The sequence below is a fragment of the Zingiber officinale genome, chromosome 1B, assembly GCF_018446385.1.
Source record: "Zingiber officinale cultivar Zhangliang chromosome 1B, Zo_v1.1, whole genome shotgun sequence".
NCBI classification, from domain to species: domain Eukaryota; kingdom Viridiplantae; phylum Streptophyta; class Magnoliopsida; order Zingiberales; family Zingiberaceae; genus Zingiber; species Zingiber officinale.
Window position 1 is genome coordinate 115,462,297 of NC_055986.1, and position 23,438 is coordinate 115,485,734.

Below are 23,438 nucleotides of genomic sequence, written 5' to 3' on the forward strand. Positions count from 1 at the left end.
TTTCCGTCAAGACATAACTGATCGAGTTGATGCTTTAGAGGCACAGTCGAATAGGATGTTTGACTATTTTCATAGTGTGCGCGATCCTTCGCCTCCTCCATCTGATGCATGATTTAATTAGCATAATTTTGGACTATTATATCTGATATTACATATGATGTTATGTTGACATATTTTAGTTATCATTATGTATTTGGTACTAATGTTTTATCCCTCTATATGCTCATTTGCTTTATAGAATATGAATTTATTTTTATTTTTTTAACTAATAGTTTTCAAAAGCTTCCTTTTCTTTTATACCCATAGGATTTCAAAAATAACAATATGGAACTAGTCTTGGTCTTACTGTAGAATGCATGATCTGATAGTGTTAAGAAACTAGTATCTCACAAACACACTAGGATCCCTTGTTTGTGTATTCTGAAATATAGAATGGGGTGAGATGCTTAAGCTTTAGCCTAGATTTCAGATGCTTGTATCATTGTATTGATATAAATCTAGGTTTTAAAATATACATTGATCAAGTTGGGTGATCTTGTTAGTCAAACCTAACTGAAATCTAAACACTCAACTTAATTAACTTTAGTCAAATAAGCTGATATCTTTTGATAAACAACTAAAAGCTAAAGTTAAACATTTCAAAATAAGGATTTTTTTTCTAGATATTTCCTCTATGCATGCTTGGACTAACTCTGTTTTACAGAAACTAAAGGGATCGATCGATCGAACAAAAAGTTCAATCGACTGAACCAAGCTGATATGGCATGGAGTTCAGATCGCGCATGACACTTTTGGTATTCAGGAGGTTGATAATCAACATTTAGGGATTTTATTTTATTATTATAACTTGGTGATTCTATCCTTTTATGTGTCCAATTATATAATTTTAGTGTATATCCTTTTATGTGTCCAATTATATAATTTTAGTGTATTTCATAAGTTTGGATCTTTGTTAATCTCCATTTTAATTTTTGTACATTTATGAGTATTTTAGATATTATTTTATTATATTATATTTGGGAGGAATTGACGGAGAAAACAATTGAGGAGAAGAACACTGATTTGGTACCAGTGATTGTTGGGTTTGCTTGCCACAGGTTTGGAGGAGAAGGAGCCCAAATCTAAACCCTCACCGAAGCCTAATTTCAATAGTCCAAATCCAAAGCCCACATGATAAACAAAAACCCCTAATTCCTCATGGTTCATTTCAATTGGACCAGTTCAAGTGAATCGGCTGGTTCAAGAGAGGAATAGAAGAGGGATTTCGGCCAGGGCTCGGATTTTCTTCTCATCACTGTGTGCATCTTTCTTCTCTCGTATGCCCAAAGCCCCCAAGCTCCTCTTCTCCGATCTGCTCAAGCCGACGGTAGATGACAAAGTCGGCGACTCCTGTGAACGACGACCTCTACTAGGGCTCACTTTTCAGCAGAGCGGTTCTACGTCGGCGTGGTGAGTCCCTCTCATTTCCTGATTCTCGACAAAAGGCGGCGGCTCCTAATTAGGGCTTCTTGACAGCGGAGTGGTTCTTCCCCGGCAAGGCACCCCTTTTCCATCCCTTCCTCAATGAAGGTTCTTTTGTGGACGGTGTTGCAAAAGTAGAAGATTCCAAGGAGGAAACTAGCCATCTTCATCATCTCCAGTAGAAGCCTTTCTGAATCCATCACTGTGTTGCTATGGAGCCCTTCTTTTGTGGATAGCATTGCAGAAGTAGAAGACTCCTCAATCTCAGTGCATGTACCAATTTTGGCTAAAGCATTCAAGTTTTCGGTAGAACTCACTCAAGAACATCTAACAGTATGTGCTGTGGAGCCCTCATTCCGTGGACGACGTTGCGAAAGCAGAAGACTCCTCCATTTTGGTGAGCAATTCCATTCCAATTCCAGTCGAAAACTTCACTATTTGTGATCAGTGGTCAACAAACTTCGTTGTTGTCCATTGGATCTGTATAAGTATCTTGTGGTAAATTTGATGTGATCAACCAAGTAAAATTAGGTCTTATTATGGTTTGATCCTTGTGCCTAAGTATGCAAAAACTTAGGAGCATAGGAAGTCGAGTAAAAGACGCAGCTAACGAGAAGGATGGTACAGGAGAGAGTTGGTGGGCTCGGTGCATCCGAGGAATGAGGCACTGCAGAAGAGTACGCCTACAGACGAGAAGGAAGCACACGGTATTTCCGATGGACGAGAAGTCAGAGTAGAAGGTTGCTTGAGAAAACCAAAAAATGGGTTCAGGTGAGCCTTATTCTGGATGGCCGAAATCGCCCAAGCAAATGGAGCTGGAGCAGAAGACCCTGATAAAAAGTCAATATAGAGTTGACTTTCTAGTCCAGGCGCCTAGACGAATTTAGTCCAGCCGAGGCACCCCTGCTCAAAGGCGGTCCGAGCGCCCAGAGTTATTCCAGGCTCTCGGACCAGATAAGATTTTATCTTTTGGCCATTGTGTAGCCATTGCGATGCGGATAAACTTTTATCCACACCCAGGTGCCCGAAGCCCTTCCAGACGCCCAGACCGTGCCACATCAGCAACAGTCAATTTCGACCAATGGGCTATAAATACAACTCTGGTCTTCTCCCTTTATAATAACACTTTATACTTCAATTCTCTTTCTGCTTTTCATTTCTAAGCGTTATTTTCATATACGAGGCTTCTCCACCTTCGATGCTTTGTTTGAGAAGGAGATCTTCATAGTAAATCCATTTTCCTTGGAGTAGTAATCATCTTATTACCAACCAAGTAAATTGATTATCTCATACTTGTTTTATTGCTTTTTATTTTGTTTAAAGTGTGTAATTGTTTTGAAGCCCAATCGAGTTAAGAAAGGTATTTGTTGTTTATTTGTACAGGGCAATTTACCCAATCTTATCGGCCACAAGGGACCAACAATCTGATGGTTCCAGATTCGGGTCCTTCATGTGACAGTGAAGGGTAGTCGACTTGGAGTTGATTGTGGAAGAGGGTTTGTTTACCTTAGTTGATTTTCTTGTTTGTTTGATTGTGTTATTTCTTTATGCATTTTTTATTGTTGCTATTTTACTTTGATTATGTTATTTCCTTATTCATGTTTGATTGTTGTTATTGTACTTTGTTTAATTTCGTTAATGCATGATTGTTGGCCTTGAATCATAGGGTGACAATGTGATACAAATTTAGCTTTTATGCATAACTAGGTTTGTTAATTGTTGTTTAGGTTTATTTAGTTCACTTGCATAATTTAGTTATATTTCTTGCAATTCCATTTATTTTTGTATGATGCCTATTGATGATGATTCTTGTGTCGTAGTGTGATAATATGATACAAGGATAGTCTTCGATAGTTAGATAGAATTTTAGTTTCATTTCACGCATGTTATTTATGTTTACGATGTTATTCATAGTGTAGAGTGACAATGCGCTATAGGTTTACAATTGCTAGTTAAATAGAATTTCAATTATTACCTTAGGTTTAGAAAATCCCAAAGCAAACCCCTTGGTTCGAATTTTATCTAAAAACAAACGTCTTATCATTAGTTCTGTGAGAGAGACGACTTGATCCTCTACTATGCTACCTTAGTGTAGGTTAAGGGGTTCGGTTGAGTAAAAATTAATTAATTTGATCTGAGCGAGTGATGGACGTTTCATAACTAAATTTTGGTGTCATTGTCGGGGAACTAAGTGATGTTCGTTTGTTTTTATACTATGCATAAGTTTTGTTATTATTTTCTTCTTGTTCTTACTTTTATACTTTGTTATTTTATTTTTCTTTTGATGTAATTGTCAGTATCTCCCTTTTTGCTCTTGAACTTTGCAAGTTGAAGGAAAAGGGCGAGGGGAGAATAATTATAGCTACATCATGAATAAAGACCTATTTTGGTCACATTTCATTATTTAGACCACCATTTCAGTTTTTTAATATTTTATATTTCATTATCTATGATTTTATTTTCTCTTATTTCTATTTCTTTGGTGGTTGCAAAAATTTTAAAAATATTATTAGGACTTAATTATTTTATATCTTGTATGCATGTGTGCTATCTTGTATATTTTCTGTGCCTTTTGATCTTGTTTATGTTAGTATCTTAGGTAAGATCAGAAAATCTCTTGTATATTGTTAGCAGTTTTAGAGTTTCAGTATGTTTAGCACCTTAGATTTGATAAGCAATATGGAGAACAACATTGAAAAGACTCTTGGAGAACTTTGGGTATCAGATTTGTCAGATGATTCATTCTACATTCAATATTCTGATTTGGAGGCAGACTTCGAGTTATGGAAAATCGTTCATTTATTATCAAAGTTTCATGGACTTTCTGGTGAGGATCCCAATAGACATATATAAGAATTGGATATTGTATGTTCTACATGGAACCCACTTGGCTTATCGGGAGATGATGTTAGCCTTCGAGTATTTCCATTTTCACTGGTAGATTCAGCAAAAGATTGATTACATTATCTCCCACCCAATTCTATTACCAATTGGTTTGAGATAAAGAAATTATTTCTAGCAAGGTTCTTTCTTGCTTCTAGGATCGCAGCTATTCAGAGGAGTATTTGTGGAGTCCATCAATTCACAGGAGAACCGTTACAAGAATATTGGGATAGATTTAAAGAACTTTTTGCTAGTTGCCCTTAGCATCATATTAGCGATCAACTACTGATTATGTACTTCTATGAGGGACTGCTTCATATGGACAGAAGTATGGTTAATGTAGCTAGTGGAGAGACTTTAGTAATCAAGACATCTGCTCAGGCCAGAGCAATTATCAAGATTATGATTGTAAATTATCAACAGTATGGGACTAGACCGATGATTCCCAAAGATGTTCATTACTTTGCTAGTGTATTCAGTCGACCGAACAATAAATGCATTAATGACATGAAAATCATATCTTGGCAAAGAAGAAAGGTTGTGTGAGATCTGTCGACCGAAAGGATCAGTCCATCGAACACTTTTTCGATCGACCAAATGCTACTTATAAAAGTACATCTTGAGCAATGAGCCAGAATAACTTTTTCACTCCAATTCATTCTGTCTTTGTTGTGCTACTACTGTTCGTGCAAGTGACAATACATCTACTCTGAAAAGCTTTCCAACAACTTTGCTAAATCTTCATACTTGTATTGTTGGTAAATTCTTTTCATACTTACATATTCATTGTATTCATACTTGTACGAATTTACTTCCTCTGAAAGAACTATTATTAGTAGATTGCCCAACGAGTGCGGTAAAGGGTCGCGAGCCTTGGAGTAGTAGTCATGAGACTGTAAATTAAGTAAAAACAAAAGTGTTCTTTATTGTCCGCTAATATTTACTTTAATCTATTTTTACCTAAAGAAAAGATTTTAAACGAGCGAGATTTACCTCCCCCCTTTCCCCCTCTCATCTATCACGATCCAACAAAAACTTATTTTATATTTTATGAATTATTACTTTAATTTACTAAACAAGACACAATAATACACACCCACGTTGTCACTTTATGAGTGTCTTATCCTGTCTATGCCCGACATTATTGCCACTACTGAGATACTTGTCATTGAAATGACAATGCTAAGTGATCCTATTTGAAATCGGAGAAAATAAAACAATGGACATGTGGCTCCAATATTGATTGTGGGAACACTCTACGCTAGAAATAGAAAACGTCGTGTGATTCTGCATGTCAAAAACAAAAAAGTAGAGGAAAAGAACATCGACAATCGGGCCAAGGAGGTCCCAACGTAAGCACTCCAACACTCAAGTCAAACATGTGTCTGAGGGGAAATGCAATGAACAGTAGTGAAGAACAATAGAATCTGGGTGCCTTAGGTTACGTCGCGTAATGCAACATATGTGCGCCTGTAGATGGAGACTTCTTTTATAGTGTTAATTTTACTCTCTGCATGAATCTCGAGGCATTGTAAAAAAGGACCAACCCTTCTGTCATTTTGATAACTTTTCAAAAATAGGCCCACCATTTCTATGTTTCACAGTGTAGAAGCTTCCTCACACAAAATGCACAGGAAATATTCTGTTGATTTTCTGACAGTCATTTCATAAAATACCAAGAAGGAATATTAAGTTGTTGAGTATGTAAGCCACCTATATGCTTAATGGATAGGATGGATGGTCGACTGAGTCCCCTTTGTAATCCGATCAGCTCTTGTTTGTAGGCGCGATCGGGTAGGATAAAGGATGGATGTCACTCTTAAGGACTTGGCTTGCACTCGGCCTTCACACTTGTGCAAAGAGTCTGATCCGGTCAAGCCATATGTCCAGCATGTCCAATCGAACCTCTGGTTCGATCGGCCAAAGTACTTGGCGAAGACACCTGAATCATCTCTGAATGTCACTGATATAGCTCAAGGTTTCGTCGACTCTGAGAGACTCGGGGTTTGATTGGTTCAATGGTTTAATCAGCTAGACAACTCAACCAAACCAAATGACCTAGCTAACACCGAGTGTTGACCCCTTCATGACTTTGATCGCCACGTCAACTGACCTTTTTTTGACTTTGACCCCAACCAAGAGCCCTATCTTATTTGTCATATCACAAGCCTCCTATTCAAGTCTAGTCGAAAGTGTTGATGCAATTTCCCTTGGTCAAGGTTAACCAGGTTAACCAAGTTTGAAGTGGCTCAAGCATGAGTCTTGATGTTTGAGTTTTGATGTTTGACAATATATGGAGATTGCAGGTGCAATTGTCCTATTTGGAAAGATTGATCTAGGTTTGACTACTTTGATGTGAAGAAGAGTCAAATAGGTAAAGATTGACCGGATACTTGATAGAGAAGTCCTAATTGGAAGTTAAGTAAGGGTAAGTCCAACGAGAAGGTTGGCAGAAGAAGAAAATCCAAGTGGATTAGTGTTGACCGAACACTTGGTGTTAAAAATCTTAGTGAGTGAATCTAGGCAGATGAGAAATCCTAGAGAGTGAAGCTAGGTAGTTGGAAAATCCTGGTGAGTGAAGCCATGTGAAAAATGTTAGGATCGTTCGTACTCGGCTAGAGAGGGGGGTGTGAATAGCCGACCCCAAATCGTCGTTTCTTTCTACAAAACGTGTTAGCGCAGCGGAAAATACAAAGAAACGAAAGAGAAGAAAATCAAACATTAACACAAGGATGTAACGAGGTTCGGAGATTAGGGCTCCTACTCCTCGGCGTGTCCGTAAGGTGGACGAGTCCAGTCAATCCGTCGGTGGATGAGTCCCCGGAGACCCGGCTAATAGATACTCCTTGTGGGTGGAGAAACCTCGCCACAATAACTCGCAACAGCAAGATAGAATACAAGGAATACAAGAAGTAAATACAATGAATGTAACAATACAAGCTTGCCTTCTTGTCGTCGACTGAAGTCCTGGAAGCAACAACTTCACGGACGCCAACAAGCAACTCGGTCGGAGAAGCTCACGCGGGGCTTCGAGTGAGCTCAACAAAGCTCAGTCGAAGCTGAAACTTCAGCAGCAGAAGTAAGTTCTAAGGAGGAAAAGAAAGAGAAACTACAGAAGATGCCTCGTCTCCTTATACCGCGAAGAAGAAACAGTGAAGAAACTAGCTGCTCACTGATCGGTCTACGGACCGATCAGTAACATCACGGTAGCTTTCTGTGGGTCTGTTCCGTCCCTGATCGTCGATCGGTCCATGGACCGATCAGAAACATCTGATCGGTCCACGCATCGATCAGAACCTTCGATCGGTCCGTGACCGATCGGCTTCTTCTAGTTTGCCATCGATCTACGGCGGTCTGCACCGATCGATAACCATCGAGCATCCGACGGTCACCGCACCGATCGGATGAGCCATCATTGGATCGATGCGGCCCGATCAAACTTCTCGACCCTAAACCTAAGGCTTCCACACCAACATCCGCCAACTCGACTGTTGGTACATCACGCCAGCATCCGGCCACTCCCTCGACTGCTAGCACTTCGCCCGTATGTCCCAATCCTTTGACCCACTTAGACTTTTCCACACCGGATGTCCGATCATCCCCGATCCATCTGGATTTTCCTCTTCGTGCCAAGTATCCGATCATTCCTTGACCTACTTGGACTTTCCAACACCGAAGTCCGATCATCCCCGATCCATCCGGATTTTCCTTGGGTTCACTCACGGGACTTTCACCTAGCTTCACTCACTAGGGTTTTCACGCTAACATCGCCAGGATTTCCTTCTACTTAGCTTCACTCACTAGGGACTTTCCATCGCCTATTCACTCGCTAGGACTTTCCCACACTCACCAGGACTTTCCAACCGCCTAACATCCCAGTTAGGACTTTCTCACCGCCTGGCTCACTAGGACTTTCACCTGTCATCACTCAGAGGACTTTCTCACTGCCTGGCTTCACTCACCAGGACTTTCCAACTGCCTAACATCCCTGTTAGGACTTTCCCACTGCCTGGCTTCACTCACCGGGACTTTCTCTCGTGTCAAGCTCCCTGCTTGGACTTTTCAGGTCAACCAGATCAACCTTGACCTAGGGTTGCACCAATAATCTCCCAACCATCTATTCTTGTCTCACATCAAGAATAGAACTCTCTCACGAGTGTCAAACATCAACATGCAACTCAACTAGGTCAACCTTGACCTAAGGTTGCACCGACAATCTTCCCAAGTCAAACATCAAAATACAACTCGAGTCAAGTCACCTCGAGTCGGGTCAACCAGGTCAACCTTGACCTAAGGTTGCACCAACAAAAAACTCTAGTGAGTGAAGCTATGCAGAAGGAAAATCCTGGTGAGTGAAGCCAGGTGAAAAACTCTAGTGAGTGAAGCTATGCAGAAGGAAAATCCTGGTGAGTGAAGCTAGATGAAAGTCCTAGTGAGTGAAGCTAGGCAACGAGAAAGTACTGGTGAGTGAAGCCAGACATGTGGAAATCCAGGTGGGTCAATGATTGACTGGACTCCTGGTAATTGGTAAGTCAAAGTGGGCCATCCATACACTTGGCACGAGATGGTAGTCCAAGTGGGTCAAGGTTGATCGACACTTGGTGATTGGAAATCTAAGTAGGTTAAAGGATTGACCGGATACTTGGCACAAGGAGAAAAGTACAAGAGGGTCAAACGATTGACTGGACATTTGGTGAAGAAGTCCTAGCAGGTCAAGGTTGACTAGATGCTAGGCAATGGGAAGTCTCAACAGGTTATGGTTGACCGGATGTTGGGTAAGGGAACCCTAGACTTTGTTTAGAAGTTAGGGTTTGGTAATCGATTGAGCTAATCGATTACCATAGCTTAAGCGATTAGGATAATTGCTTAAGCTCATCTTTGCGAGTGCACAGAGAGGTGCCTAATCGATTAGGCTAATTGATTAGGCGCATCTTAATCGATTAGGGAAATCGCTTAAGAAGTCCTCTATGTGAAACAGAAGCTGCAGTAAGCGATTAAGTAGGGAAGCTTAATTGCTTACGGTATGTTCTCGCATGAACATAAAGGCTCTTAATCGACTCGGCTAATCGATTAAAAACCCTTAAGCGATTAGAGTAATCGCTTAAGATTGAAAACTAGCCATTGTACGCCTGATAAAAGGTTTTGCGTGTTCTGTTCAACTGAACTCCTCTCCGATCTTCTTCACGGAGCTCACGTAGACATACCGCTGGTTCTTGAGGCTTCTTGGAGACAAGTGCTGCTACACTTCCAAGGTCAAGAGGCGTTCCCAAACAAGAAGAAGCAAGCTAAGGTTTCATGTTGTAAATCTTATAAGATTTATTATTGTATTAACTTTTTTTGTTCTTCTTCTTGTATTTCTATATAGAGAGCTTGTATGAGACTTCTCCACCTCCAGATTGTTTCCGAGAATAAGTGCATTTGATAGTGGATGTGTGAGAAAGGGTCGAATCCTTGGATTAGTCAACTCGTTTAAGGTGGATACTAAGTAAATCCATCTTGTTAGCATTGGGGAGCCTTGCATCAAGTTTATTCGCTGCATATCATCATTAACAATGCGCGAGAAGTTATTCACCCCCCTCCTCTAGCTTCAAAGTGTCCCAACAACTAGTATCAAAGCCAGGTTATTCTTCACCGGACTTATCACTGGAAGGGCAACAAGCTAGAGGTTGAAGAAGTTGAAGTATTAAAGTCAACAAGTCAAAGATTTCAAAAGTTCAACTTCAAATGGATTTCCAAGATGGACTCAGATATGACATAAGGATGTCTCCACCATTCACATCCACGAGCTTCGATTCTTGGAAATCAAGAATCGAAAACTTCTTAATGATGGAAATAGAGCAATGGTTTGATTTAATGAAAGACTTTCAAGCTCCAACAAATGATAAAGGCAAGCTCATCAAGAAGAGAAAATGGAGCGAGGAACAAGTCAAGAGAAGCGAGGTCAATGACAAAGTGACCAAATTATTGGCCAATCTATTGCCAAGAAATATCTTGAGCAAGATAGGAGACTATAAAGATGCCAAGGAACTTTGGAGTAAATTGGCAAAGATTCATGAAGATCCCTCTACTGTACCAAATCAAGATGAATCCAAAGAGGAAGATTCATTGGATCAAAAGGAAGAAGAACAAGAAGACTCCGAGGTTGAGAGGTGCTCAACATCGGAAGAAAGTAAAGAAGATCCATAGTCAAGAGAGCATGAAGACAAAGGAAAAGAAATGTACTCCTTGTTTCATTTGCATGAGGATGAAGATGAAGAGGCCTCCACTTCTAGAATTGAGAAGGAACATCATTCATTGACACCAGAGTAAGAAGAGACTTCCACCTCCGAATCAAATGAAGAAAAAGATGGTGTCATCTCCAAAAATTAAGAAAAATCAAATGGAAGATCAAATATCATCCCTACAAACAAAGGTATAATAAGTTTATTTGTTAATAATAAAGGTCATATCATTTGTTTTGAGTGTAAGAAAAAAGGGCACTACAAGAGTAAGTGTCCCAAATTGGCCAAGAAGAAGGGTCAAATGGCACCCAAGGGCAAGGAGAAGCCTAAGGAAGTCGCCCCATGGTACGCAAAGGCAAGGAGTACATTGTGTACTTTTCTTGCAATCAAAAAGGGCATTATCAGAGTCAATGTCTTAAGGGGAGGAATCCGACCAAGAAGAACAAAGGAGGAAGTTCAAATCAAGAAGGAGCCTTTAAGAGCAAACTCAAGGTATCTTTTATTGAACCAATTTCTCTAAATCATGATAAAATGCATGCTAGGTCTAGTTTATATCACTTTAATGCAATTGATCATGAAAATATGAAGCATGATAAAGTTAAAGAAAAATAATATAGCATATCATGCAAAGACTACCTCACCTAATGTTAGGAAGGTAGATAACAAATTAGGCAAGAGCTCTATGAATTTTAGATATATGCCTAAAAATAAAAATACTCATGGGAATCAAGAAAATTCCAAATCTATGGATTTATGGAAGGAAAATCACGTCTTGAGGTCAATGCTTGATAAATTAGAAAATACCCTAAAAAGAATGGAAAATATCTTCAAGGGGCAAAATGAGTATAACCTAGGTTTAGATAGGCAAGAGTCATTCAATAATCATAGAGCTTTGGGTTATAAACCTAAAGCCAAGAATAATGTGGCTTCGTATGATAGGGTTCCATATAGTTATGGAACTAAACCTAGGTCAAATGTTCAAGCCAAGATTACAAGGGAGGTCATCCCTAGAATTAACGTTGAGAAGACCAACGTGATTAAGGCTTCTAAGAAGCCTAAAAAAGTTACTAAGAAGGTCACAAGGGAAGTTATCTCTATAGTTGACCTAGAGGAGTCAAGTATGACCAAGGCTTCTAAGAAGCCTAGGAAGGTCATTAGAAAGGTAACTAAGGAAGTTATTCCTATTGAGTACCTAAAACACCCAAGGAGCACCAATCGATTTTGGGTTCCTAGGAGTGTACTCTCTACACCCTAGATGGGTCTAGAGAGTGTCAACTCCAATTGAAAGGGTAGTTAACCCAACATTGAAGAAGTTGACACTTGGAGGACATTTTTAAAGTAGTTGTACTCCTTGAAAATGAGACTGATTAAATACTTACTCTTTAGAAGAGTAAAATGTGGTAAAATTTAATAAATTAGACTTAATTAAAATTGACACAAATAGGAAAAGTAAAAGAAATGTCAAGTTGGGATTTTGATATTTTCTTAGGGAGATGAGGGCAATCTAGGATTAATTTTCATTTAGTACATATTTAGAGATACCTATATAGATAATCTAGAAATATTATTTATGCTAAATTGCTATGATTGTTTGTTCATCATATGTCATGACATCATATTTTATATTTATTTTTGTTATGAAAATTAAAAAGAAAATACCATGTCATGTCATACATCATATAGATACAGTAATTTTTCTTTTAAAAAATACTTATTTTGATGTATGTCATAGTTCATCATGTATTATTTAAATTCCTTGTAATTAAGGACAATGACATTAATCAACAAATGACATCCTATGTGGATGATTAAATTCTGCAATACCTAGATAGATATGCATGATCCTTTAGATTAGGGCAAAACCAAAGTTTACACCTCAAAAAGATTAGAACTTGACTTGTATGTGTTTTAGTACACATTAGATACATGTGAGATGTTAGGAGAATGAACAAAACTCAAGATGTTGATTTAGTGCATTCTTTTGATGTTTAGGTTCATCAAAACATATAGTTACGTGTTATCCAATCATAAGGAAAGCAAATGTACAAGTCATGTGCATTTAGCCCAAAGAGTGTGATTGGAAATTTTGGTTTGGAAAATCATTTCAAAATGATTTTAGAAAATCTTTGTGAAGACTATTTGTTGATAGTAATCACCATTGGAAAGTTAAACATAAACTTGAAAGAAACATTGAAGTTTTCAAAAGTTTTCAAAAATTTTCAATTTTGTATCAATCTTTGAAAAAGGGATATATTTTCGTACAAAACTATTTTTACTTGATAGAGTATAGCACAAAAAAATATCGACATGAATTTTCATGATTTTTGAAATTTCGTAGAATTATTTATGGAATTATGAAATTGGCCTGAAATCAAAATCAGAAAGGTCAGAAATCTAAATCGATCGGGCAATCGATTCACAGGCATGAATCGATTACGGCCACTTTCCGTGACACAGAATGTCGTGGAATCGTTCAGGTGATCGATTAAGGCTATTTTCGTGACATAGAATGTCGCGGAATTGATCAATGCGATCGATTAAGATGTCTAATCGATTAAACCTTGGTAATCGATTAAATCTCAACTTTAATTGATTAAGAGGGTATAATCATATGATAGCTGACACCAATCGATTAAGAATGCTTCTTTAGTCCATTAAGTCATATTTAGTCATACTAACCATCCTAAACCCTAAGAAATTTATTTATGATCATTTAAGTATGAAAACAAGATTGGATCAGTTAAAGGAGAGTAAGTTGAAATTTAGGATGAGATTTAGTCTCATTATTGAATTTTAGACCTTAAAACTTCAAATTACGGGTTTCCTAAAGTTTTAGGATTTCCAAGTCATTATTGGTACAATAATAGAAACTTAGAGCATGTTTTGAGGAGGAGCTGCTCCTTAAAGACATGTAATTATATTTATGAACCCATGGGAGGTTGGAAACCTTCATTATGATGAATGCTCAAGTTTGAGTATTAGAAAATAATGGAAGATTAGATATCTTTATTATTTGAGTGTAAATGCTTTGGAATAAGCATTGAATGATGGATTAATGTTCAAGGGTGAGCATTGGACACAATGAAAGGTATGAGACCTTCATTGTGGTGTTGTGAACAACGAATAAGGTTATTGAACAACGTGTAGATAACTATTCAGGGGGAGAGTTTTTGATATGTGCAAAAGGAGGAGAATGTAGGGTTTAAGTTAAGAAATTCTCCATATTCACAAGGGGAGATTGTGAAACTCTTATGTTAAGGGGGAGGATGAAGGAAACCCTCATGCTTTGGCATAAAGAACAAGTTGAGGCTATGAGATTAGTCTAATTTAAACGTATTGTCAAGAATCAAAAAGGGGAAGATTGTTGTTACAATTTTTCTAGGTTAAGGTTGACTAGGTTGACCAAGCTTAAATTGGCTCAAGTCTTGATGTTTGAGTTTTGATGTTTGACAATATATGGAGATTGTAGGTGCAATTGTCCTATTTGGGAAGCTTGGTCTAGGTTTGACCAATTTGATGTGAAGAAAAGTCAAGTAGGTTAAGGTTGATCAGATACTTGATAGGGAAGTTTCAACTAGAAGTTAGGCAAGGGCGAATCCAATAGGATGAGTGCTCTCCAGAGGAGCTAGCCAATCAATTCTCCCAGGATGCCACAGGGGAAAACTTTCTTCTATGTTATACATTCATTTTTCTCATGTGTCTTTCTTTAATTCCTCCTTGCTTTTCTAATTCTGGGTCGCTGGATTGTCTAGATGCAAAAAAAAGGCAAAGTAGAGCCATGAGCACCAGACCCTACAGGGTTCAACAAGAGGAGCTGGTACTTCTCAAAGTTCTGTTGAACGACTCAAAGGTGAAGTGGCCCAACTAAAGGGTGAACTGCTGTTAAGAGCCAAGCTGGCTCTTATAGAGGAGAGAGACAAGGGGCACAACCAAGTGGTCCAGATTGAGAGGCTCAAAAAGCAACTGTACTCTTCTAAGGCTCACCTCCGATCGGAGAACACTTGGAAGCTCTGAGCTATATCCAATTTGGATCTCAAAATACTGAAGCTCGGGCCCTCGCTAGGAAGCTGGAGGAGGCCACTTTCACCTCCGGACTAGTCGGCAAGATGTCTGAACTGTCAGTCAAGGACCTCCAATTTGAAGAGAAACAATAAGCCCTAGATTCAAAGAACGCTGAGCTAGAGGCCTTAAAGGCTGAGCTGGAAACTTCCAAGATTGAGCTGACAAACTATAAGGTCGGGGAGTCCAATCGGCTTGAGGCCTTCAGAGTAGAGTATCAACACTCCAAGGACTTCAACATGATGTTGGTCAATCAGACTTCCAAGATATTAAGTTACGGCACAGAGATAGTTGTAAAGCAGCTTAGAGAAGGGGCTACTTATCCGTCAAGATTCCTAGGAACTTCATTCGACATCAGAAGATCTTGGAGGGCATTCCAAATGACGCATTTCCCGACTCCCCCCGATGGAGTTTTCATCCCCCTATGATTGTAACAACTTAAAAACTTATGTTGCTTTAACTATATATATTTTTCTCATCCTCTGATTGCCTTTAAAGCTTTTTTCCTTAGTCTTATGTTATGTTTTTTTTTCCTTAGAGTATTGTCACTTCACTTACTTACATTCTGGTAAATAGTACTTGAATTGCTGTCAATTTATGGCGGCAGCACTTCGACTATGTGAAAAACTTCAAACACATAGATGGAAAATCATGGACTCGGGGAAACCGCACTCATAGCTCGACACTAAGGCTCGAGAATCTAGGACTTAGGCGTGAGAGCAAGTTTGCTTATAACTCGGCCGAATGACGTGAAATTTAGGACTTAGGTGTAAGAGCAAGTTCGCTTATAACTCGGTCGAATGGTCCGAGAGTTTGAGACTTAGACATAAGAGCAAACTCACTTATAATTCGACTGAACGGTATGAGAGTCTAGAACTAAGGTGCGAGAATAAGCTCACTTATAACTCGGTCGAACAACACGAGAGTTTGGAACTTAGGCGCAAGAGCAAGCTCGCTTATAACTCGGCCGAATGATGCTAGAGTCTGGGACATAAGCGCAAGAGCAAGCTCGATTATAATTTAGTCGAATGACACGCAAGTCTGGAACTTAGATATGAGAGCAAATTCACTTATAATTCGACCAAACGACACGAGAGTCTAGAATATATGGGCATTTTGAGTGGAGTTTGATTGCATTTTCATTGAGCACGAATACTCGACAAGATGCATATATTTATGTCATACAAGCATGCCCTCAAGCTCGATAAGATTGCAAATAGTTTCCACTAGAGGAGGAGGAGCGGGGGGAACCCAGTCGACCCTTCCACTTGGGTCCTTCGCTTGTTATGAGGGTCAGTCATTGATGCATCCAAGTCATTTGACAATGGACACCCGACTGTTGCTTGTTATTATTGTACCAATCTCTACGCTTGAACGTCTATTAACAACTCCAAGTCTTCTTACAATAAAGTAACTGTAGTAAGTCGTTCAGTCTCTTTCATCTCCGCGTTTCAGATTCAAGTTAAAATTTCCGCAGACGACACCAAATTTGATCATGTCTGAAATCGGGGAAGATAAAACAATGGGCACGTGGCTCTGAAATTGATTGTGAAAAGACTCTGTGCTAGAAATAGAAGATGTTGTGTGATCCTGCGTGTCAAAAACAAAAATTAGAGGAAAAGAAGGTCAGCAACCAGGCCAGGGAAAGGTCCCCGACGTAGACAATTTGATGCTCAAGTCAAACAGGCGTCCGAGAGAAAATGCAATGAATAGTAGTGGAGAATAATGGAATCTAGGTGCCTTAGGTTACGTCGCATAATGTAACGTACGTGTGCTTATAGATGGAGACCCTCGTTATAGTGTTAATTTTACTCTCTACACAAATCTCGAGGCATTACCAAAAATGGGCAAGTCCTGTCATTTTGACAACTTTTCAAAAATTGACCCATCATTTCTGGGTTTCGTAGTGTAGAAGCACCTCACATAAACTGCACAGGGAATATTTCATTGATTCTCTAACAATCATTACACAAAATGCCAAGAAGGAATATTAAGTTATTGAGTATGTGAGCCACCTATATGCTTATTGGATAGGTTGGTCGGCAGACCGATTCTCCTTTGTAGTCCGATCGACTCTTGTTTGCGGGCACAATCGGGTGGAATAAAGGATGAGTGTTACTCTTAAGGACTCGGTCGATGCTTAGCCTTCACACTTGTGTAAAGAGTCTGATCTGGTTGGGCCAAGTGTCCAGCATGTCCGATCGAACCTTTGGTCCGATCAGCCAGAGCACTTGGCAGAGGCACATGAATCATCTCTAAATGTCATTGATACAGCTCGAGATTTCGTCGACTCTATTGACTCGGCGTCCAATCGACCCAGTGGTCGAATCAACTAGACTACTTAGTCGAACCAAATGACTCTGCTAATCCCAAATGTTGACTCCTTTTTGACTTTGACTGCTAAATTAATCGGCCTTCTTAACTTCAACCCTGACTCGGAGCCCACCTTATTTACCGTATCACTAATCAATCTAGGGGTTCCCTCCTTTGTTGATTTTCCTCTTCTTCGTTTGTCAATTCACAGCCTTGTCATTTCTCAATACTGACACAATTAAAGGAGCACTTGAGTATAATGCATACTACTTTTTGGATCAAAATGACTGGCATTAGACAATCAAGTTAATCGATCAAACCAATTGGACACAAACCATCATTATTTCACCTAGCTAGACCAAACTATAAGCAATACAGTAGACCTTCAAGTTTCATATTCGACAATTCTCAGGCATCGAACTCAGTTGAACATTATAAAAGATGACGTGAAGGTTAGGGCTCAGTTATCTAAGCAACACAGCAACAATTTCTCCCAAGTTTGATGAAGCAGTATAGCACTATCAGTTCTGGACAGCAAGTGGACCATCAGATCTTGCAGTGGTCCGTTGAGAAAGATTTTGCAATACAGTGATTTTAAATTGTGTGTGCAAGTCGCGAACTCTATTTTCCAGGTCTAATGGTGTGGTCAAAAGTTATTTGACACTTTCTGCTCCTTTCTTACTGATCAGTCCACTATTAAAGTATTAGCTAGATCTAAGTCTTTTCTCTTTCCTCTTCCTCCCCAAAGGTTTTCTACCTTTTTTTTCCCTGTCTCTTTTTTTTCAAGAGCTTTTCAGATGAAACAGGATTTGAAGATGATGGTCATTGGTAAAGGCCTTCAAGTGATGCTTGATTTTCCTCTTCTGTTCGGGTTTCTGACATCAACTTTAATTGGCTGAGGAAACAAGCATCGACCAGTTAATACATGTATCTCAGTGATCTGAAAAGGAAACTGAAACACTGCATACCATTGTACTTGTTAAATCCACTGCATTCTCATTGCATATATGAAAAAGGGATTTAATAGCTTTTTCAGATATTGATAGCTGAAAATTTCAGCATGAAAATGATTAATAAAATTTATAAGAAACTTTGATTAAAGTTTGTTAATTTAAAGAGTACTAAAGTTTGACGTGAAAAAAACGTATAATACATATCAAGGACAAAACATTTGGGGAGCCTATGTTCAAGAACATCTACCTATCGTTGACAAAATACTTGTGGAATCATATGAAACTCCATGAAAAAAACAATACACATTATACACACACACAAAAAAAAAACTGAAGAATACACTTGCTATAAAGAACAAATGTATGTATAAAAATAAATAAATGCACATAATGCACACAAAATACTCTTCACATTTCACAGAAAATCCTCAGATACGATAAGCACCTGAGTTTTCTGCCCATATTACTGTTTGAAGATGCGCGGCAAGGGTATTTTTTCAAAAAATTTAAAAAAAAGGGTCAGATGACAAGATTAATCATTCCAAATTTTTAGTTCAAAGTTTCATTTTTTATAAATAATCAATCACCTTCGACTGTGCTTGCCTCTCTAAAAAAAATTAATCAGATGATCATAAGATCGATCTCGTTAAAACTATCCGACTAATACTACCTACCCGATTACCCAATAAGTGACTTACCCAATCGAAACCACCGACCATGGCAGTTACATGACGCATCATTCACACAATTAAACCCCACCTTTTCTGCTTCCTCACCCACGCTCCTCGAGCACAGAAATTTACCCCTTCGTCACTCCCGCGGGGGCATGGAACCGAATGCGAAAAGTACTCCACACGGGTAGGCGGCTCCCCCGTCAGACATGCTCACGTGTTCGGGACGCGTCCCATGCAACCCTGTCCTCCCCCATTCAGTTCCATCACGTCCATCAATTAATTCATCTCAACGTAGCTAGCTACTGAATGTCTTTTTATCACAAAAAATGAGAAAAATAACAAACAAGTGGAATTTCAGAATATGTCATTGTGCATACCCAATAATAAATTAGACGACACAAATCGACCCCACACACTAAACGCATGACCAAGCTCAGACGACACTCTCAGTGCGTCTGCTGTCCAGAGACTTCATATGTCATAGGCTACTTAAAGCTCATCATGTGGATTTGTTGGGTGATGTGTTCGGCCGGCGAGAGGAGCTAGTAGTGACTACTGTAGCAGCGTTATATATATATATATATATATATAACGATTAAATATAATTTCAATTCTAAATTTGAAGGTAAACTTCCCATTGCACGCAACTATTTTTGACTATTACCATTTCAGGCACCAGCCTCTTTAAATTCATAAAAGGGAAAGGAGGCCAGAAATACTTATCTTACCTTTGTGTAAATCATCATATAATTTTGAGCAAAAAAAAATTACTTGGTGGCCTTCAACTTATCAAGTTCTACAAGCATGTACATGTGAACTCTTGAGAGTGTTAGATTATGTGATCTGAATTGCAAAAATTTGAGATTCCTGATAGTGTCAGGTTGAGGTCTGCTTTTAGGTTAGTGTTCTGGCTATCAAGTAATTTTGAGCACAAAATAGGGGAACTTTGAACGGGTAAAGGTGACTTTTGAGAATTTACCTGAACTTAAAAAAAAATGCTGCAAATGATATTTTGCCTAAACTTGTATTGGATGGATAAGACAAGTGATGAAAGAACAGCCCTGTTTTTTAGGGAACCGGATCACATGATATCCTTAATGGGCCAATGGCCCACGAACCGTCGACCAAGTCGCTATCACCGTAGCACGGAAATTAGCAAGATTTGCATACATTTGGTAAATGATGCTGAGAACTATAAATAAATCAAACGTTTATGAACAAGTTTGATGTTCGATTTGATAAAAACTTCTTTATGTTTGTTTAATATATACAAAATTAATTAAACAAACAAACTTGAACAGTTAGTTAAACTAAACAAATAAGCTTAAACACATATGTGTTTAGCTCATTAATATTTGTGAACAATGTCTATAAACTATATTCATTAATAAAACTCTTTTCAATATGTTAAATAAATAATAAAATAAAATAACTAAATTAGTTTAAATTATCAAGTTCAATAATCAATCAAACAACTAAAAAATTTTAAACAATCAAACAAGTTTAAATTGAGAGTTTGATAACATAAAACGAATCAAGCTCAAGTCAAACTTGAATTGAGTGCTCGATAACATCTAAACGAATTAAGTTTAAGTAAACTTTAAACAAACTCAAGCTCGTACAAAATAAACTAAGTTAAATTTGAACAATTATTTCAAAAACTTGATTCATTTTAAACTCAACTCGATTATCTTATCAAACAAATTAAAACACCTTGAAGTTCGACTCAGCTCAACTCATTTACCACCCTAATGATGCCAAATCCTGTCCGAGTTATTCTAAGTTTAAGGACCTTAAGAGTCGGTGTTAGATGGACATTAGCAAGTCTCAGAATCATAAGACAAAGGACAAGGCATCTTTTGGGACGAGTGTTAGGCGATTTTTAAAACGAGTGTCAGTGTTAAACTTGGACTCCAGAGAAGTAGAAAGAGACAAGGATGGGTTGCTGTGGGGCGACACGTGACGAGAAGGGAGTTGTGTGGGGACAGCTCTTCAGTCGGTCCTGGGATTAAATGTAGTAAATCATCGTGGCATGAAGGGATAAATTAAATGCAGTAAATCATGAAAACTCAGAAGATTATGGATGAAGGGATAAATTATACGGGATGTAAAAATTTACGTCCCAGTCAACTCTGAAGTTGGACAGATCTCTATCCACTTACCACATAAGCTGCTTGTGGGGGTGCTCTGGCTAAGAAGCTGGGTTGGGAGGTGGTGCCAGGTGAGGGAGAGGGAGGGGACATCGGGGCCTACACTTTCCATCTTCCCTTGCTCGTCTCCACGTCGTCTTGCTCAGCTCATTCCGTTCCATCCCCTATAAAGTCCTCCCTCTATCCCACCCTTTGGTCTCTCTCCATCTCGCCACCCACACCACCACTTTCCCTTCTTCCTTCTCTCGGTGTCGCTTACTCGTTGTACTACTAGAGTAGACTAAAGATGTCGAGCAGGAGAAACAGAGTAGTCTCAGAGGAGGAGATTAATGAGCTCATCTCCAAGCTTCAATCTCTCCTCCCGGAGACCCGCCGACGAGGCGCCGGCCGGGTAAGCAAAAGAACGAACACCTAAACGTCAATTTACAGACTAAAGATCTAACAAACCAAAAAAAAAAAAAACACCGCGTTGACGACTAACCTTGAGTTGTGCTCTTGTGCAGGCGTCGGCAGCCAAGTTACTCAAGGAGACCTGCAACTACATCCGGAGCCTGAACAGGGAGGTGGACGACCTCAGCGACCGACTCTCCGCGCTCATGGAGACCGTCGACACCAACAGCGCCGAGGCTGAGATCATCCGGAGCCTGCTCCGTTCCTGATTCACGATACCTCAGTCAGTTACATATATATAAATATTATATGCAAGTCTACATCTATGGCTACGTAGATGAATATAGATAGTGTACGCACGTACCTCAGTTATGAGAATTTGAGTTAGGAAGTAGCAAGCAGCAGTAATTTCATTTTCTTGTTATTTTCTTTCACATGGTCTGGCTCGAGTTGTTATCTCCGGAGACAACCAACCGACATCTGCGTAAAAAAATTAGTAATGCATGTAACTACAAGGTTCTACTTAAATATATTGTGATATTATATTGCTTATCTGACCTGGAGCTCAACCACGAACGTGTTTTCTGTCCTTGACAGTGTTGCTAAATGCCACACTCCACAATCTGTATCACTTGGCCTTAAGCATTCTGCCTTATCTCGTCTTTTGACCAGCAAGAATGCCGACTCCTGTTAAATTTAAAACTTATTATACAAGACACGCATTTATGATCGTAATGAAGCAGAAAACGATAATAGCATTCGAGTAAGGAAGGAGAGGAACCTTGCATGTGTTTGGGTTGCCAGTTTCTTCGAATCAGCAGCAGGTTTGAGAAAGAGACTGTTTCCTTGTCTAAACACTAAAGATAAGGGAGAAAATCAACGATAGAGATTTGTTCATGAGGACGAAACGTCAGCGTCGCATGAGTACAAGAGGAGGACGTGGGCCCCACGGAGTGGCCCCACTGTAAAGCCATTGGAACGCTTTTCATTCGGTGGTTGCAGAATCAGTTGAGTTGACGGTTGCGACTTTTGTAACTTGCAGATCAAGTGCACATCGCAAGCACACAGCAAACGAATATAAAAGTAGAGAATTAGCAGCGGCACGCCATATGCACTGAGAAAGTAGACGATATGATTTCAAATCCATAGGGGATTATCATTAATATGATGTCAAAATCCTACGGAGGCACTGTACAAGAACATGATTGATGACACAAGGGAGGGGAAAAAAAGAGAAGAAGAAACACTATTATTTCCAAAATTTGTCCAATTTCCTGGCGCCGGACAAAAGTGCCTGCAAGTTTAAAGGAGATGCTAACTTAGAGGATAGAAATCTAGAAAAACACAACTAAACTTATAGCATTGAATCCGAGTACAAAACAGCAGTAATTTTGAATGACTGGTGAACTCCTGTAAAGATTAGAAGGGAACAAAAAATCGATGGCAAAAAAAAAAGTTCCCCCAAAAAAACTCCCTGAACAATTGATAAGGAGAAAATAGGCGAATCTAAAGTAGGAAAGCTGCGATCAACTCAGATTTCCATGGATTTGAGACGAGAAAGCGCGAGTCGATAATAATATTGTAGTTGGTAAAACCAATGGCATACGAACAATTTACAAAGGGGAAAATAAGAGCCGAAGACTAATCTAAAGTAGGAGCGCAACGATGAACAAAAATCATAACAGAATAGCAAGAAATCGAACCAAATCAAGCCGATCCGAGGGCCGTCCTGCTGTTGCGAAGCGGGGAGGCCGGAAGAGCCGCGGCACGAAAACACAGGGCCGCATCTGCGGAGACGGACGAGTGGTGGAGGGCGAGGTGGAACCGCATGACCCTCTCACTCAACCTCTCGCCGGCAACGGCTCCGATCCGGAGATCCTCCTCCCGTATCCGCCGCACCTGGCTATGGACCAACGGCATCGAAGGGCTCTTCACCTCCCTGTCGGCCGGTGCCGCTCCTTTCACTTGCTCCTCCTCTTCGACCATGGCTCCCCCAGCCATGGAGATCGCCGCCGTCGTAATTTGCGTTCCTTCTCTATTCCTAGGGTTTTGAGCGACGCCGAAACAAATGGCAAGCGACTTAAAAAAGGAACGAAGAAGGCAGAAGCGCGCGATCGCTGCTACGTTTACGGCACGCCAATATGCACACCTGGACGGCGTCGTCGAACCGGTAGGTTTAGGAACTCGGCAACCTAGCCACGTGTCCTCCAACCCACGCAGTTCTCTTTGGCAATTCTACGAGTACGTCGGCAATCAAGACAAGTGCGATCGTGGACGGCCGTGATGGAGAGAGATCGGACAGCAATCTACGATCTCGGTGTCCACGTAAGAGCG

The 23,438-nt window shown here is 39.6% G+C and overlaps 1 protein-coding gene and 2 long non-coding RNA genes across 8 annotated transcripts; 2 read left to right on the plus strand and 1 right to left on the minus strand.

Moving 5' to 3' along the window:
• Window positions 1-1,215: 1,215 nt before the first annotated feature.
• LOC121974630 lies at window positions 1,216-16,490 on the plus strand. 4 transcript variants are annotated; one of them, XR_006110067.1, is made up of 3 exons: window positions 1,216-1,449; window positions 1,516-1,858; window positions 14,318-16,490. It is a non-coding gene; the product is annotated as an uncharacterized LOC121974630 (long non-coding RNA). The 4 variants fall into 4 exon arrangements; XR_006110065.1 differs by lacking the exon at window positions 14,318-16,490 and adding an exon at window positions 2,845-3,124 and having other exon boundaries at window positions 1,516-2,734; XR_006110064.1 differs by lacking the exon at window positions 14,318-16,490 and adding an exon at window positions 2,845-3,124.
• Window positions 15,526-22,393, minus strand: LOC121974644. 3 transcript variants are annotated; one of them, XR_006110069.1, is made up of 6 exons: window positions 21,886-22,393; window positions 21,663-21,791; window positions 21,469-21,584; window positions 21,196-21,369; window positions 17,906-17,983; window positions 15,526-17,832 (listed from the first exon to the last, which is right to left on the minus strand). It is a non-coding gene; the product is annotated as an uncharacterized LOC121974644 (long non-coding RNA). The 3 variants fall into 3 exon arrangements; XR_006110068.1 differs by lacking the exon at window positions 17,906-17,983 and having other exon boundaries at window positions 17,214-17,832; XR_006110070.1 differs by lacking the exons at window positions 15,526-17,832; window positions 17,906-17,983 and adding an exon at window positions 21,006-21,125.
• Window positions 20,852-21,658, plus strand: LOC121974621 (transcription factor ILI5-like). The gene is made up of 2 exons (XM_042525770.1): window positions 20,852-21,105; window positions 21,218-21,658. Exons 1-2 carry the CDS (start codon window positions 21,001-21,003, stop codon window positions 21,371-21,373), a joined length of 261 nt encoding a protein of 86 aa, XP_042381704.1. The 5' UTR covers window positions 20,852-21,000; the 3' UTR covers window positions 21,374-21,658.
• Window positions 22,394-23,438: the final 1,045 nt, after the last annotated feature.